Raw genomic sequence first — 18,362 nt, 5'->3', positions numbered from 1 at the left:
CTCAGTCAGCCGTTGGGTTGGGTGACTTCATGTTTTAATCAGTGGTTGCAATCGGTCTCAGTGAATGCACCTATTAATACATATTTGTGATTTCATTTCCATATTTTTCTTCTTTCTTTGCCCTCTGTTGCAAGCCAGTGTCCCTTGGTGCACATTTATGCACGTTTGGCACACTGGGGGGCATAAACTCCAGGACATAGCAGGCATATATCCGACTTTGTGAAATAATAATGGAAATATATATACCGGTAGTCTAGACCTAAATGATTGAACAACATGGGATATTCTGACCATATAGCCTTCAAATAGACAAATGAGTGCCTTGGTTTGAAAATACCTAATTGCATTTGGTGAGGCTATAAGATAGTAATCAATCTAAAGCATTGCATCTCGTCTTTCCTAATAATATTCTAACATCAATAGATCATATTATTTGCTACTGGTAAAATAGGGCCTTGAAGTAGCCTAGCCTATTCATTTTCCACGAGGTAAATAGCAAAGCAGTAATTGGGCCTAACTGATTAACAATGTAACCATTAGCCTGCAGCAAAATTGGTTATTTACCGCTTTGCTAATATTTGCTCAAGATGCTAAACATTTATTATATTCCATGAGAAAAGGTGGATTCCTGACATGGGGCACCTTGTCCAACTTTAATTTCTCAGTGTGTGATTCCCCCTTTAGTCACTAGGGAGAGACCTTTCAACAAGGAAAACAGCTGGTTGACTCCGGGTCCAACAGCAGTCAAACAGGCAGGGGCAGCCAGCCGCAGTCATCCTCATCAACCGCACGTCGATCTGCGGATCACATCGTCCACGGGATGGATAACGACATGGCCGAACCGGACCCATCCCGTCAGCGCAATGGTGTCGTGGAAGGGCTTTATGGAGAATTCACGGACTCGCTCAATTCAAAGGTCAGATATTCTGTGAGCTTGACTGAGAGTGCTCTCACTATACAAAAGATCTCATCGTCACCTGGACAGGATGAGGTGGTTTTCCATTTAGCTGACTGTCTTGGCTGCCGGGCTTATAAAGTGGAGGACGAAGCGGACGTTGGGGCGTTCTTTACAGCCTATTTCTACCCGTTCAAGAGGCGATGGATAAGCACAGGCATGGCCCGGCAGAAAGTAGAGCAGTGCTTTCGGGTCGCACTGGTCCAGGACCCTCTCACTAATCTTCAAGAGGCAGAGCGATGGGCGCGTGCCATCAGAGAGGCTTCTATCCGCCAGATACCCCGACGACATGGTGAGAAGCAAGGCTGCATAGTTTAAATAAAACAGTTGTTTCTTTCTGGTATAGTTATGTTTGATGAGGGCGTAGGTTCTAATTTATTTTGCCAAATGGCATCAAACTCTAGGCTATTTATATGAATAACCTGAAAAGTCTGTCATCATTGCCATATACTGTGGGTCTATATGTTTCCTCATTTATTTCGGAGGAATTGTATACTTTGCCCAGGGAAATGGGGCTTATAAATTCAGTTCAAAATGTGAGGGTAACTTTCCATCCCCTTTATCCCATACTGCACCTAAGGTCCAGTAATTCACAACCTGCTTACTCGGTTTCTATAGAATATGATAGGCTTAAGTGCCAACTGACTGGGCAAGCTTGGAGAAGGAAATGGAATGTCCTAGAAATGGAATGTTGTTCATCTCTCACACCCAAGAACCAGCATTACCTGCTGTGGGAGGATGACTGCCAGTTACCTTTCTCAAGAGTGAAATCATTTGCATAGATTTGCAACTGTGACATTTCTGTATAATTTGTCAGGGGTAAATTAGTCATCGCAAAAGCAACATAGCTGAACCCAAGTACTCAAGTGATTAAACTCATAGTTTTTCATCTAATATGCATCTAGTATGCCGGTTGTCTTGGATCAGGAAAACCCTTATTACAACACAACCGTATTCAAATGCCTGCTTTTGAAATCTTCAGTCCATGTCATAGACTTAGGTCCATGTGCAGAGACCCGACTGACCCTACTGAATCAGTTCTGAACATGAAACAGTGCTGCTGATGCTAGTTACCCAGTTATCACTCACTGAGGAGATCATTTGGTGTGGATGAAGCTGCCATAGGGAGAGCCATATGCAAAATACTATGCATATGACATTCTGTCAAAATATCGCACATTATCTTGAATTGAGTTTATCCAAGTTATTGCTACAAGATGAAATGTCTCACATTAATGTGTGCTTCGTTAAATTGCATTATTAGATTGGTTTTATTAGTTTATTCGAATCCCCATTAGCTCTTGCGAAGCAGCAGCTATTCTTCCTGGGCTCCACACAAAAACATAGAACATGACAAGGAACAAAACACTGATACGCTGATAGACAAGAACAGTCACACAAATAAGATAGGAGTGAATGTGCCATGGGCCTAAATAGGCAGAATGTAAGGGAATTTCCATCTGAACAAAAAGGAGAGCTGTCGAGGATATAGTCAATCATAAATCTAATCGGTTTAAGTTGCAAGAAGGAGACACCCTCCAGCATAGAAACATAAAAAACTTCTAACGGTCCTTCTCTGGGAAGGCACTTATATATTAATCAAACAGTAGCAAATATTCTCTAAACATCAGCCCGGGAGCCTTGTAATGAAGTCAAAATAAAAGACAGTGACTTTGCCATCTGCTACAGAATCACACAGTGTTCATAATGTCATTGTGTCCCTAGTCCTTGTTTCTTCAGTAGCTCTGGCATCAATCACTATCGAACGATATGAGAACAATCCATAACATTCAGTGACAGGTCTAGTGACCATCAACCCCTACACAAATGAGTATCATAAATAGAGAACTGGAAATCATGTATTACAGAACGGGAAAACATATACATATGCTAAGCATTGTGTTAATTATCTTAACTGAATAGCAACTTTATTCATCTTAAATATTTCCCATTACAGAGTGAAGATAATTGTCCATAAAACAGGGGTGCCTGCCTATTATCTGCTTAGGGGCCCATGCTTAGGGGCCCATGCTTAGGGGCACTCTCTAGACCCCTCAGTGGCATAGTTCTAGAGGAAACGGATATTTGATTTGGCAGTGACGGATTTGGAATGTTGGTTGCCAGAAATGGAGTCAGGTGTTGGTGGAATAAGGAATGAGGTCGCCCCGTGAATTGCCCTTTAGGTGTCCAAGGCAACTGAGACAAGGGTCTTTGTGTGAGTTGCACCTTAGGCTTGGAGCCATCAGGAGTTGGAGTTTCAGAGCTTTGCCAAGAAGACAGATGGTAACCTGACCTGAGAGGTAACTGGAAGCATTCTCTCTGGCCTACTGGACTTCAAAAGCCACCAAAGAACATTTTTTAAATGTCAATTCGCACATATTAATGAAGTGTCTTTCGATAGCTACTGATCATAAGCCATTGAAATGCTAACAATTGATGAACTGTGGCATGACTCAGGATTCCTGCTCTAGTACAAGAAGGCTTCCCCATCTGTAGTACAGTGACTACTGCATAATGCAATGATATCATTAATTGATATGTTTTTTTTTAGCATTCAAGATTCGGGCCAGACAATAATACAGTATTCAACAGAATATATAATGTATTTTAAATGAGTATTGGGAAGCTAATAGATGCAACAAAATACGCCACATTAATTTTTGTTCTGGAGCAGGGGTGTCAAACTCATTCCATGGAGGGCCTAGTGTCTGCAGGTTTTTGTTTTGCCTTTCAATTAAGCCCTAGACAACCAGGTGAGGGGAGTTCTTTACTAATTAGTGACCTTAATGTATGAGGGACAGAGGGCGTATGAAAGTCAGAGGTTGTATGAAAGTCTGAGGGACCGACTAATCCCTGTTCTAGAGGGTGTATGAACGTCTGAGGGACCGACTAATCCCTGTTCTAGAGGGTGTATGAACGTCTGAGGGACCGACTAATCCCTGTTCTAGAGGGTGTATGAACGTCTGAGGGACCGACTAATCCCTGTTCTAGAGGGTGTATGAACGTCTGAGGGACCGACTAATCCCTGTTCTAGAGGGTGTATGAACGTCTGAGGGACCGACTAATCCCTGAAGGGATATTTATGTTAATTAATTACATTTTATCTGGTGATGCAGCTGGATAGGTTGGATTAAGAAGGTCATTTCTTTTTTTCCTATAAGGTTAATGTTTAGGGAAAGCTATCAGACACTTTCGGTGCGTAATACCACATCAATTTGTTGAGACTGTAGATATATTCCAGCTGTTTTATTGTGGTTCAGTCACAGCTTGACTGGGTAAGGACTGCACAGTGTGTGTTTACGTATCTATAGTCTACCATTCAGTTCCTGTCGCAGCCAGGCCATATCGGACTGAATGAGGTGTAAATAATGAAATCCTCAAACAATGTGATGTACCTTTGCACATCAAAGGCCATGGAAGGTAATATCCTGCTATTTGCAATGCTTAGAGGTACCATAAAATGAATGTCTGCATTTTTGTAAGGAAATTCAGTCTGTCTTGACTTTCAGGAAGGTAAAATGTTTTCAGTGTGAACTTAAACGACTAAAACCAGATAGAAAAGATAATGGACCTATATATTTTTTAATAAGATCATCTTTGAGAACTAACAATCACCAAAATAAAAAGTCAGGGAGAATCTAAAATGTAAAAAAAATGTCATGGCCCCCATTGATTTTGTTATAATGTTTGAGTCACTCAGATAGCATAAGAACACAACATAAGCCATGGCAAAATGTGTAAAATTGCAGGAAATTAGCTTTAAAACGTCAAAATGTTGTCTCTCTGTGTGTGTTCCACGGAGAGGGTATGTATCTGTCACTGTGATATCGCTCTATGGCCCAATGCTCTTCTGACGCCACAGTGTCTCTCAGTGATGGAGACAAGAGCTGAACGGTGCCCCTGCTACATCAGTGGCCTCTCACCCTAGCCAGGCTGGTCCCCCGGAGCCCTCATCTCCTGCTCTGCTCCCTCAGACAGGCCTGCCGGTGACAGGCTGTCAGGGCCCCTGGCTCTACCTCTGTGGGCTGGGTGTCTAACCCCCAACCCTAATCTTGGACTCACTCAAGCTTGTTTGCAGATATGCCAGCTATGTCTGAGTCATGGAGGTAGTGTTACACCTTGGGGACACCTGAGACAGCAAGCTTTCACTTAAAGCCATTTCTACCAGCATTGTCTTTTGTTTTCCTCAGTGTTCTGGCTAGTTTTCACTTATAGTGATGTGTCATACCAATAATGCAATAATGTGTGGACATAATGAGAGATATTATGTTCTAAATTCATGTGTTTAGTAATGCTATATTTATTGCTTTAGTAATAGATTGAACATACACAGCAAAGTTGATCAGCTAATCAGTTCCATTCATTTGATCCCAGCCTCAGTACTTGTTAGTACTCACACTCAGCCACCTCACCTCTCTGTTTACCCATTTCCTCAGAGAAACACACACACTAGCTTGCTTGTCAGACAGCCCTTCAGCATGAGTCAGGGTCACATCTGCCCACAGGCACTTAACCACACACACACACACACACACACACACACACACACACACACACACACACACACACACACACACACACACACACAGGACCTAAAAGGTTGTTTCCACAGAAATGACTCTGGGCAGCATGTTACAAAATATGACTTAGCATTTAGGGTCCACACTGTTTCTGTAACCAACTTGACTGGTGAAGATCACCGCCTGCAACAGAAGCCCTGTTCATACCTAGTTCTAGCATGCGCCTTTTGTCCTGATCTTGTCAACATTCTGATTGTGCCCACATTTTTAGACAGGTGTAGACGATGAAAAGACACATTGTGATTTGATTGTAATCAGATCTTCCTGAGGTAGTCAGGCACGGATTGTGTCTGGATATCAGTCAAGTGTAAACAGATCTGGAATGGTCAAACTATTTAAATGATCAATATACCAGCCTCAAACATCAATGACAGATACCACCATTGATTTACGGCATCAGTAATTGTCTTAAAATAAATACATTCATGTTATTTTGAAAGAATATCTGTCAAATAATTAGCTTACAGGGAGGCACCAGCTAATCTGGTCACAATGCGGACACAGTGAACGGATAAGAGACACATTTTAATACAATGTGTAGACACGACAAACCTTGATCACATAGTTATTGGATCATATTGATCAGATCACATGTTAGCGCAAGGTGTAAACAATGCTATAATGAACCATGTATGACTGCAACTGAAACTTTTGTAACTATCAAGCTCTGATAACCAACTTCAATTCGGATAGCTTTGCTTTCGTGCTGTATCCATGTGAAGGAGTTTTTTTCCTGTGATAAGTGAAATACAGAGCTATACAGTATTTCTAGTTGCTGTCCATAGGTGCACAAACGTACACTTCTTTTAATGTCAACTCGATATGTTTTCTATACCCAATTTTACCATAGATAGACCTAATAATGATAACCGGTCTTTGACTGATTAGATCACCTGTGAGCACATATGTTAGAGCCCACCTCTTATTGACCCAGGAACCATGGAAATGCTTCCTTGACATATACTCTGAGGCTTCTGGGAGCTGAAGGCTTTTGAACAATGGGAGGCCCTATGTTTGAAAGTAACGTTACCAAGTTAATGAGTAGACCAACGTCAGATTGCGTCTTTAGTTTTAGCCCCAAGCAACCATTAATGTACTGCTAAAGGAGACTGAAGGAGTCAGGAGACAGGAAACACAGCAGAATACAGCAGAGCATGATATTGCTTACATGGAAATATCTCATGTTCTGTGGTGGTAAAGGCGGTACTGAATTCCTACTCACAAGCTGTCAGGGGAGGATGTTAAACCGCCTCTGTATTTGAGGCACAAGGACTACAGCATTGGCTTTGACCCCTGAGGAGGCAGCGATTGTTCTGTCATCCCTGAACTGTTTTATCGAAGCCTTTATTTGGCTCATTGTATTGAGAGCATTTTATAGAGCTCATTTGACCTCACTTGAGTGGAAAAACGGACCCTAAAAGTTATGTACCAAAAGGCAGCATCCACCAGTGTGTCTGAAAGACATGTAGTCAGAGCCTTTTGTGTATAAAAGCCACATTGTGTAGTGTGAAGAAAAAAATACAATGGCAACCCTTTGTATGAATGGGGAAGAGTTAGCAAGACTGTGTTTTGATACTGTCTTAATACTGCTCTTTCTGATGGTTTCACACTTCACTTTGAGATATTTTGGTACCTCTGCTGTCCCTGCACAGGAGCCAAATGAGTAGGAGGTGCCACTCCAGGTCAGCCGGCTGGTAATTGGATTTCTGGGCAGGGACAGGGGAGGCCATTTCCGCTCAGACGGCACTGGGCATGAACAAGACAGAGGGGCCTTGTGTGGAGGGACAGTGGCACAGCAGGGTAAGGGTGTACTGGTGCCAGTCCTGTTGGCATGAGGCTACAGGATGGAATTCACAGAGCAGCGCGATGGCTGTTTCACTGCTCCCAGGGGTCCAATTAGGCCCATGGGACCGGTCCCAATGCCCAGCAGAACCGGACTCACACTCACTGGTGAGAAGTTGCTTCCGCATGTGGCACATGCAGGGTTCAGAGGATAATGCTCAACTGCCAACCTTGATCCGGTATTGATAATGTCTGACAGGGTTCATTTGAGTCTGAAGTACTACTCATAACCACAAACAAGTGTAATCTCTGTAAGGATGACCCCAATTAGTCGATTGGTCGATAGGCTGTTGCTTGACCAAGATTTTTTTAGTCGAGCAGTGGAAAATACATTTAAAATAAATTATGTGGACTAATCCATTTTGAGGCCTCAGGGATGGCAGACCACAGTATTAATTACCATAATTTCTCATTTGGAATGTTTGTTTGTTTATGGTAATTTATGTTAATAGATTCAATATCTTATCATAATTACAGGTCCTGGGTGGCACAGCGGTCAAAAAGCACTGCACCGCAGTACTGAGACATCACTACAGCCCGGGGTTCGATCCCAGGCTGTGTCACAACCGGCCGTGACCGGGGCCCCATAGGACTGCTCACAATTGGCCATCCGGGGTATGGGAAGGTTTCACTAGTGCGGGTTCCCTTGGCTCATTGTGCTCTAGCAACTCCTTGTGACAGGGCCGGGCGCCTGCAAGCTGACTCCGGTCATCAGTTGAATGGGGTTTCCTCTGACACATTGGTGCGGCTGACATCCGGGTTAAGTGAGCAGTGTGATAAGAAGTAGGCGGCCAGGCGGGTCATGTTTCGGAGGACCTTCGCCTCTCCCGAGCCAATTGAGGAGCCAAGGGACCTAATTTGGGGAGAAAACGGGGTAAAAAAAATATGCTTGTGACTGTCGGGCCTAGTTAGTACTGGGACGGGAGATCGCGTGGGAATACCAGGTGCTAAAAACTATATTATTATTACAGTCTTACCGTTGTCATTGTAGGAGTGGAAACGTTGTTGGCAGAATGCACATCCTAAGTTTTGGTTTATTTCATTCCATTTCCGAGTTGTCAATTTATTCACTGTCTTTTGTTTGAAGCGCTCCTGTCAATCTTGAGTAAGGACATGCACCTGATTACACATAGAAGTAGGCCTAGGCTACCTGGCCTGCACACAAATGTAGACCTATAAATGTGCCCATTTGGGGATCTGATACTATTTCTGATTGTCTTAACTCACAATCACTGTGGAGCTTCTCAAAGTCATCTTTCCTTCGCCTCAAACAGCAAATAAACACTCTGTTTTTACATCCATTGAGAATCACAATAGTTCCTTAACGTAGCCTAATTGAGAAATTCGCTCCCTTTTGATAACCACTCAGCATGAAAGGGTGAAAAAATCTCATGCTCTGATCCAGTTGAAACGTCATAAAATAGGCCTGCCTGATTACTTCTTATCCCTTGCGCAAATAGCCTACAGCTGTGTCTGTTTGGGAAACTCTTAGAGCCCAGGATATTTTTACATATTGGCAATGGCAATAGAAGTAATTTTTTTATTTGATTAATTTTCATTTAGATAGAATTGTGATTAACCACATGACATTGATTTTGAGACACGAGGACTTTAATATAAATTAAATGAAACTTTTCCACGAATATGTGCATATGAAAATCATAACTGGCACGCAGATCAGGAGAAATGGTATGATAACTTGGCACTCCAAATGGAAAAGGCTGCCAACCGCTGGTGTATTCTATTACTGGCAACTTCAGGAGCATAATGGCAGAATCTGCGAAGCCCAGCAGCAGCGAGAAGAGGAGGGTCAGGAACAGGTTAGGCTTATTAATCTCTGGCTTCCTCTTCAGTAATTTGTGTGTCTTCATTTTTAATCGCAGTGCTTAAAGCATCAGACAAGCTAAGTAGCCTGCATATAGTTGTTTTTATTCAAACATAGGGTGTGTCTATAAATGGAAAAATACATGTTTTTAAATTTGGAACAATCTATTGGTCGAAAGAACAGACGACTCTCGACTAAGATTTGTTTTTGTCGGGGACAGCCCTAAATCTCTCTTATGATTTAGAAGACAGTGTGCAGAAAGACAAGGGCATCTACAGTAACTACAGTATCAGAGGCTAGGAGTTCATCCTGAGTTAAAAACAACTGTCTCTGAAATTATCTCTCATGGCACTCTGCAACATCTGAACAAGTTCTGCCAACTTTTAATTATTCCGTTGGTGTCTGGTAATAATTCTAAAGATAACCACACAGATCATAACAGAGTAGCATTACTTAAAGAAATTATCCGGTACTTGTGTATACTTTTTAGCCAGTAGTTCTGAAAGTAGCACTCATGAGCCAAAAGTGGTCCCCGAAAATGGTGTACTACCTCACATATGTGCAGATATGTGCACCATGTCATTGCTTTCTCTCTCGCTCTGCTCTGTGTGCATCTTGCTAGCTTTCACTCATATTGCAGTGGGCTGAAGCTCATTGGCTGAAACTCAAATTGCTAGGTGTCTGGCTCACGTGTGGGAAAATGTAGGGAAAATGGCGCAGCACAGAAAAACTGTCGCTTTAAAACTAGGGATTTGTGGCTAATTTAGGTAAAACTGCAGATTGACACATCCAGCCCAAAGCGGGAGGTTTAAAAGTTCCGGAGCATATCTTCAACTATAACATTAGGCGAATGAGTTGAGGTGGCATGTGTTTTGTTAGACTTAAATTTCTGGGGAAAAATAAGTGGATCACAAAAACAATAACGTTAAGCACCATCTGTGAGTGAATGGTGTCACTTCGCTTGGTATCACTGTTTAATGCTATCTTTTTGAACAATGGTTTTCTGCCAAGGGATCGAGAGGGTAGAGACTCCTTTCATAACCTCTTTGACATGTCAGAAAAACATTTTGGAAGACAATGGAGAGTTGCATGATTGATGTTTCCTTGATACTAGAAAATTAAGTGGAGCAATTATTCCCATGACAACTTGAGAATACCAACTCACAAACTATTCATTTTTCCCTCTTCTGTTTATCTACATCTTTCACTCCATTGCTCTCTTTTTCTATTCTCTCTCTCTCTCTCTCTCTCTCTCTCTCTCTCTCTCTCTCAGATGTGAAGTACTATGAGGTACGGCGGCCCTGCAGGGTCATGGTTCTGGTGAACCCCCAGAGTGGGCGGGGCCAGGCTCTCCAGCTTTTCTCCGGGCAAATCGAGCCCATGCTCACCGAGGCTTCAGTCCCTTACACATTGGTCATCACTGGTCAGTCCCTACACATTGGTCATCACTGGTCAGTGCCCTACACATTGGTCATCACTGGTCAGTCCCCTACACACACTGGTCATCACTGGTCAGTCCCCTACACACACTGGTCATCACTGGTCAGTCCCCTACACACTGGTCATCTCTGGTCAGTCCACTACACACACTGGTCATCACTGGTCAGTCCACTACACACACTGGTCATCACTGGTCAGTCCACTACACACACTGGTCAACACTCAGTCCCCTACACACACTGGTCAACACTCAGTCCCTTACACACCTACCTGCTTGAGCCCTATTATCTCACTGTCCTGATTGCGCACACACACACACACGCACGCACACACGCACGCACGCGAGCACGCATGCACGAGCACGCACGCACACACACACACACACACAGTGTTTGACTCTGCACTGCCTTGTCGGATCCCCTGCTCCCAGTATTATATACTCTCAACTGCTTTTCACTAACAGTAGCAATGAGTTCAAAGTCACTGAACTCTGCATAACCTTTCACTGAATAAAAGTCAGGTATCTTTGAGCAGCAGGAACAATCCAAGGAGCCAGAAAGACTTTTAAAAATCACTTCAGCTACACATTAACACCACCACCTATACTTCACCATCACCCAGTATAGCTGACAATAAGCTATCTCTGCCAGCGTTACAAACCATCACCAAGACACCTATGAGTTGTTCAATGCCTTCTTAATCTTTGAAACAACTGAAAAAGGAGAGAACAGAGAGAGAGGAGAAAGAGTGTGAGTTCAGTCCCAGGGGACCCAGGCCCCAGGTTAGCATCTGGGTGGTGATGAAAAAAGACAGTCTAATTACCGATGGTCGGCGTGACGATGCCGACCTGGGACTGCTGGGAGCTGGGACTGGGAGAATAGCACGGCACTCCCCTCCACTGCCTGGGTACTGTAGCTAGCCTGTCTGAGTGGATTAACCAGCGCCACCTCGCTGCCCTGCCTGCCTCCACTTAGAGAATGGAGCCCTGCAGAACTATCATGTCATCTACTAGTCTATGCCAGAGGACTAAGGCACACTGAGAGGATCGTCTTTCAGCGAGCGAGTAAATCTGGGGTTTTCTGTGGTGTGTGTTCATGTGCTTGTGTGCACCTGCATGTTTGTCTCCCTCAGAAACTGAGGGAGCTCATGTGGAAAACAGTTCAATGTTCAAGTAGGTATGAATTCAGAAACTGAGAGCAGAAAAACGTTATATTGGGCATCTAATGTGATATGTATCATCCTAACCAAAAAGGGACCTTGGTTCATATCACATTAACAGAGAGTAGCTACCAAGCTATAGCTCATCAGAAGAGAGGATTACATAAAATCCAGAAAGTCAAGAGATAGTGAGGTAGCCCCTGTCTATGTGTGTTTGTGTGTGGCAGTGACCCCGTGAATAAGGAGAGGGCTGGGAAGTGCAGCCTCAGCCTCCAGCCAGCAGCATAGAGTGCTGAGTCAGCCGCAGCAGCCTCCCTCTGCCTGACAGCACAGGACCACATCACTCCGCTCTCAGTCTCCTCATACATACCAAACAGCATGGACTTAAAGGAAACTCAGTGGGTGAGGGAGGGCTAGGGGACAGGTACATGTTATGCTAGGAGAGGAGGAGAAGAGGAGGAGGAGGAGGGGGGGTGGATGTAGTAATGGAGTGTCTGGTCATTTTTCAAACCTCAACACATACGGTAACTCAAGCAGAAAAGTAATGCCCTTGTGATGACAATGCCTCAACAAAACCCATAGAGACACAGGCATAGACACACACAATTGCAAAAACAAACAAACACAGTACTGCCTTTAGCAGAGCTGATATTTGCTGCAGAACACAAGTCTCAGCTGGCAGAATGGTGCTAGACAGTGTGCTTACTGCACGGTCTAATGTGATATGTATGGACTGATAGAGGGAAATTGAATCCCTTTTCTCTCCCATCCCACTGATCCCTCCCTGGGGGCTTCTGGTGAAGGGATGCCATCTCTCGGACCTTATTCCTTCTCTCTTTCCTCCCTGTCCCTCTCTCTCATGGCGTTTCTCTCTGTCCCCCATAGAGCACCAGAACCATGCGAGGGACCTGGTGAGAGAGACTGATCTGTCACAGTGGGACGCTCTGGTCATCCTGTCAGGGGACGGGCTGCTGTTCGAGGTGCGCCAAGTATAGACACTGCATGAACACGTTTCCAGCATAGCTAACTTGTCTAAAGTTTCCCTAAGACTGAAAAAGCAGTGGGGTTTGTGGGGTACAACTCTCAGTTGGAGGGTCGTGGCCTGATGCTGTTTGTGTGTGTTTGCCTGTCCGGTCAGGTGTTGAATGGTCTTCTGGAGAGAGAGGACTGGGAGGAGGCCATCCAGACCCCACTGGGCATCTTACCGGGGGGCTCGGGCAACGCCCTGGCAGCCTCTGTTCACCACTACACTAAGTAAGTCCACTAATGAGACATTTAAATGCATAGAGTACAGTAGAATGGAATGCGACAAAGAAGGTGATTTATCCCTTTTCTATGGATGTAATTATCACATTAGCTGACTGGGCAGAGTAGGCACATTTCTCCAGAGACAAGGGAGAGAGATAGTGTCTGCTTCAGCTTCACACTTCATAAAGTCCAAGAAGAGTCATTATTTGAGGGTAGTTGATAGCTACTTTTAATGGAGTGATGTAATGGGTTCTAGAGCAACTGGAAATTCAGTGGACTACTACTGAGGTAGTGTCTGGACCGCCTTTATTACTGCTGTTTGTGAAATATGAGCCCCCTACATGTACAACATCAACAGAAAAACAACAACAAAATACACAGCGAGTTGTATAACATCAGATATCTATCACAGTTGAATAAAGCTTTGCAGCCTATGAACAACCCTAACCCTAACACCCCTGTTCAACTCAAACCAAGCTAACCCTAGCCACAACCATTATCCTAGCCACAACCCTTACCCTAGCCACAACCCTTACCCTAGCTTCATGTCCACACCCCAGTTCAACCCTAACCCCATTATCTTACTGTCAGACAGTGCAGATGGTTATGTTTAAAGTACTGTAACTGTCCAGTGTTTCCAGATCTCTATGAAATATGACCTATAATTAATTACTATCTGAGTTAAATAGTGTTCCTTCCAAAATAATTGTAATTAAGAATGTTAAAAAGCAGCTGTTCTGTGTTGGAATGGTGTGGGCATACCCCAACAACGGAATGGTGTGGGCATACCCCAACAACGGAATGGTGTGGGCATACCCCAACAACGGAATGGTGTGGGCATACCCCAACAACGGAATAAATGGGTGTACAGTGTACGGTCATTAAAAATATGAATGTGAGTAAACTGCTGATTGGCCAGCTCATCCTCCTCTAGACTGCTGATTGGCCAGCTCATCCTCCTCAGGAGTATGACATCATACTCTATGAGGAGATGGCAAGCATTTTTGAAATGGTCAGTTTAAGTTTTTCTCCCAGTTATACTTTGGCCACTGAAACGAGTATAGGACGAGTCAACAACATTATTTGGGTATGAATATGAATTAAATTAAATGTGAGATTTTCACTAGACAGTTACTTTAAAACAATGGGATTAGGGTTTAACCGGCGTGTGGACATGAACCTAGGGTTAGGGTTATGGCGAGGGTTAGGGTTACTGCTGTAAGTACAATGTATTACCATTCTAGTGTTAGGATTAGGATCATTACTTTTAAGTGAAGGAGTAGCTCCGGCTCAATTGAACCACAGACTGATACCTAACTGCCTCAGTCTACTGTGAGCTGACTGCTACTCCCTTCAGGTCTCCCCCGGTCTGGGGTAAGGAGCTGCTGCTGAGCTGTGGCTTCCTGCTGTGTAAAGGCCTGGTGACTCAGCTGGACCTGGTCTCTGTCCACCTGGCCTCCAGCCAGCGCATCTTCTCCTTCCTCTCCCTGGCCTGGGGCTTCGTGGCCGACGTCGACATTGAGAGCGAGAAGTACCGCCTCGTTGGCCCCATGCGATTCCTGGTTGGTACGCTGATGCGCCTGGCCTCCCTCAAGGTATATCAGGGTAGGCTGGCATACCTGCCTGCTCCTCCCTTCACACCCCAGAACTCCTCCCTCTGCTCCTCTCTACCCTGTGGGCCCAACAGCTCCCCCAATCAGAACTCTCGCCACAACCACATCACAAACTCCAATCACAGCACAAACTCCAACCACAACACCGCCCACAACTCCTCCAACATTGCCATCACAACCATGAGGACCGAGCCCCAACCAGTCAACCAGAAGGGGCCTCCTGACTCGCTCCTAGCAGACCTGGAGCAGCCGGTGCCTGATCATTGGACAGTAGTGAATGAGGAAGACTTTGTACTGGTATTGGCCATGTTCCAGTCCCACTTGGCTGAGGACCTGTTTGCCGCCCCTGGGGCCGCAGCAGACGACGGCTTCATCCACCTGTTGTATGTGCGTGCAGGCATCTCCAGACTAGCCCTGCTCACACTCTTCATGACCATGGAGAAGGGGGGGCACCTGGCTATTGGCTGCCCACACCTTGTGTATGAGAGGGTGAAGGCCTTTCGCCTGGAGCCTCTGTCCCCCGAGGGAGCGATCACTGTGGACGGGGAGATGGTGGAGTACGGGCCAGTACAGGCCCAGGTTCATGAAGGAATCGCCAGGCTCATCTCAGGCTGAGAATCTACTCTGAGAGTTTGTCCTCCCCACAGCTCTGACTTCTCGCCCCCTTTCTTACTCTGTCTACTGTATATACAAAGTGCCAAAGACATTATATCAGCCTTTGGAAAATCCCCCCTCTTTTTTTCTACAGATACATTCAGTATCTATCTCTGTGTCCTGTTGTTTAGAGATCCCTCCCTTTCCTCTCCATGCTTCATTCAGGGTCAAAGCCATGGATGTTCTTGCAGCTGGCTGGTCTCAGCTAAGAGTGTGTGTGTATGACAGTGTGTGTATGATAGTGTGTTGTGAGCGGTGTGTTTAGTAGGGAGGGGCCCACTGCTGAGGAGTACCTTGTGTGCTCCGCTGTCTGACTTAATGAGTGTGACACACGTGAAGAGAAGCACATTCTTCTGTCCCGCGAGGATGTGGCAGGCAACCAGCTCTACGTCCGCTATCTAGCCCCGGGGTAATCATTCTGTGGAGGATGAGACACGGGCCTGACATGTAGGCCTTCCCCCCTCAGGATATACTGTTCGAGTCATGGGTGTAGGTTCTCTATGGAGAAGCACAACGTTGGAGAATGCAGCATTGTAGACCTCCACCAATGATATTAGGTTACTCTTCTCCCTCTCACCAGTGAAAACCTCCCCTTTACCTCTGTGTTTAATGGATGGGGTGGAAGGGGTTAGGTGCTAGTGAGGTCGTGTTAAAGCAGCATGGAGGTTCAGGAACCTGGCCAGCTGAGGTTACCTTCTTATATATCTCGCCTATCTCCTACCCTGCTGCTGCTGCAGCTCAAACCAACCAGCTTCTTGGACCACCTTCTTCCTGACACAAACACACAGGCTTGACACTCCCTTTCAGATCTGGAGCACTCAGCAAGGAGGGGGATGGTCTCGTCTGCTACATATGATTCCTTTCTTCTAGCTGTGTTAAGGTTGTACTCCCTCCTCCTTCACAAGATGTTGGAGCCATCAGCACCTAATGTGTCCTTATTCTGAAGCTTTATGGGCGAATGAAAAATACTAGCTGATGGAACTACAAGCAGTTGAAGAAGATACAGAACCATTGTCGATTTTTATGAACGGTTCTATTGTAGATAAAATAATATAAATATTTCTGTTGTTTTCTGTCCAAGCACACACTAAGAAGGGAAACAGGGTTTTGCACTACGCAGCACTGCATGGGTCAGTGTGTTTTGCACATTGACTCGATCAATAATAGTTGGAGCGACCAGGCCAGAGTGCTGTGCTCTCTACTGGGGCCTTTTTCTTGTCGGGGTGGAGATGATGAGCATTAGTGCACAGGAGCATTAGTGCACAGGAGCATTAGTGCACTGGAGCAGAGACAAGCACAAATGTGAGCATTATATCATCAGTTCTACTCGCACCAGTTCATGCCAGGTCGGGTTCACCCCAGAGATATAATAATTACTGGTTTAACTAATCCTAGAGCACACACTTGGTTTGGTTTGGCTCAAAATGCCATATGGGTTGAAGGGTTTTAATTTACTGTATAATGAATCTAAAAGTATGCTTAAAATGACTCTACTTGAAGGTATGCTGACTGCAGATGTAACATTAACTTCTCCCATTCTGATTTCAATCTTCCATGTCTGTGCCTGTACCTGACTTTGATATGCCTTTAGATAAATACAAGTTTAAGTTTTATTTGTCACATGCACAAATACAGTGAAATGCTTAACCAGAAAGCCCTACCCAACAGTGCAGTAGTATATATATTTTAAAAATTATAATTAATAATAAGAAAAACAACAAGGGGGAAAAAACACAAGAAATAAGAAAGAAGAGAGGAAGCTATATACAGCGTCAGTGCCAAATGTACAACGTACAGAGATACTGGAGTATTGAGGTAGATAGGAAAATGTAGGCAGGGATTAAGAGAAAGGGACTGGAAGCAGGATAAATCATTTGTTATTATAATATTAAACATACTGTATGTTACCTTTTACCCCATACATACCTATCTACCTACCTAATCCTCATTTGTCAGGCTCTGCTGGTGGTGTTGACAAGGTCATAGACCATGCATACACAAATTAAAGCACATATCCAAATTAAGAGATTAGCTATGCAAATTCTTTCAATGTGGCCCGTTCTGGGACACCTCACTGCTCTTTATGCAGTGGGAGGGGTCCCCCTAGTGGATTTACCTTAACCAGTCATTGCAGTTCAAGTGGTGGAAGTTCTGACATAGTACTTGCACATTTGTTTCTATGGTACAACAGTAGTACTGTATAAAATATTATGATAGCTCACTTTCATTATTTGTATGTTTGGTTGCATTGATTCACTAGCATACTGGTATCCAGGTTATGAAAACAATTACAAGCCATTTTAATTAAACTACAATCACTTATCATATTGCCTATTGCCATCTGAATATCAAAAACCTCCATTTGAATCACTTCAGGTAGCTCATGCTAGACTGTGTATACTGAGTATCATCTCTCTTCAGTCGAATATAATCTCTCCTCAACCGAACAGACAAGCGGACATCCATTGTTGACCCTAGTGACTGTTATGTAATATGTATAAAAAACAACTGGTCTCAACACATCTGAGTGGAGTAATTGCAATTGTGTTGAACTACTGTTATCTTCTCTATCCTGTACCCTTGGCTGGTAGGGTGGACTATGGAGTGACTACATCATAGTACTGTTATTAATATTCAAATACTGCTGTGGTCTTCTCATTGCATTCATGTCATTTTTTATGTCATCATTCCCGTGTAGGAGAGAGATCTATATTTTTCCAGGGTTTCATTTAGTAAGAACCACAGCTAAATACATGAATCATGAAGTATCGACTGTCTGAATTGTAATAAAATTCCCAAATTTTCAAGAGAATCTGTCTTGTTCATCATTAGCAGCCATCTTTTCCAGAGAGCATTAACACTGTTAATTGTCTTTTTCGTTTTTATATAAAGTGAAAATGATAACCCAGTGGTTAATATTGTCCATTACAGGTGTTGTGTATTTGAGGGTGTATTAAACTTCTGCTTGTAGGACCAGACTAATCTTATCTTTATGACAGCAGTGTTCCAATGTCAGTACTGCTGAAGGCTTCTCTCCCTCTAACCAT

General features: G+C 44.1%; 1 protein-coding gene across 1 annotated transcript; it reads left to right on the top strand.

Moving 5' to 3' along the window:
* Window positions 1-20: 20 nt before the first annotated feature.
* LOC110538514 (sphingosine kinase 1) lies at window positions 21-18,127 on the top strand. Its single transcript, XM_090193679.1, has 5 exons — window positions 21-1,247; window positions 10,476-10,625; window positions 12,686-12,780; window positions 12,939-13,054; window positions 14,406-18,127. The coding sequence occupies exons 1-5, from the start codon at window positions 821-823 to the stop codon at window positions 15,274-15,276; spliced, it is 1,659 nt and encodes a 552-aa protein (XP_090049805.1). The 5' UTR covers window positions 21-820; the 3' UTR covers window positions 15,277-18,127.
* Window positions 18,128-18,362: the final 235 nt, after the last annotated feature.

Source organism: Oncorhynchus mykiss, chromosome 12 (genome assembly GCF_057628025.1).
Source record: "Oncorhynchus mykiss isolate SJ-2025 chromosome 12, ASM5762802v1, whole genome shotgun sequence".
Taxonomy (NCBI): Eukaryota; Metazoa; Chordata; class Actinopteri; order Salmoniformes; family Salmonidae; genus Oncorhynchus; species Oncorhynchus mykiss.
The sequence above is the reverse complement of the archived record's forward strand: the minus strand, read 5'-3'. Positions and strand labels throughout refer to the sequence as shown.

Excerpts from the sequence above, each read along its gene's own strand:
- LOC110538514 (XM_090193679.1), top strand. The coding sequence starts at position 821 with ATGGATAACGACATGGCCGAACCGGACCCATCCCGTCAGCGCAATGGT. Across the intron at positions 1,248-10,475 it reads CCAGATACCCCGACGACATG|ATGTGAAGTACTATGAGGTA; the intron begins GTGAGAAGCAAG and ends TCTCTCTCTCAG. Across the intron at positions 12,781-12,938 it reads GGGACGGGCTGCTGTTCGAG|GTGTTGAATGGTCTTCTGGA; the intron begins GTGCGCCAAGTA and ends CTGTCCGGTCAG.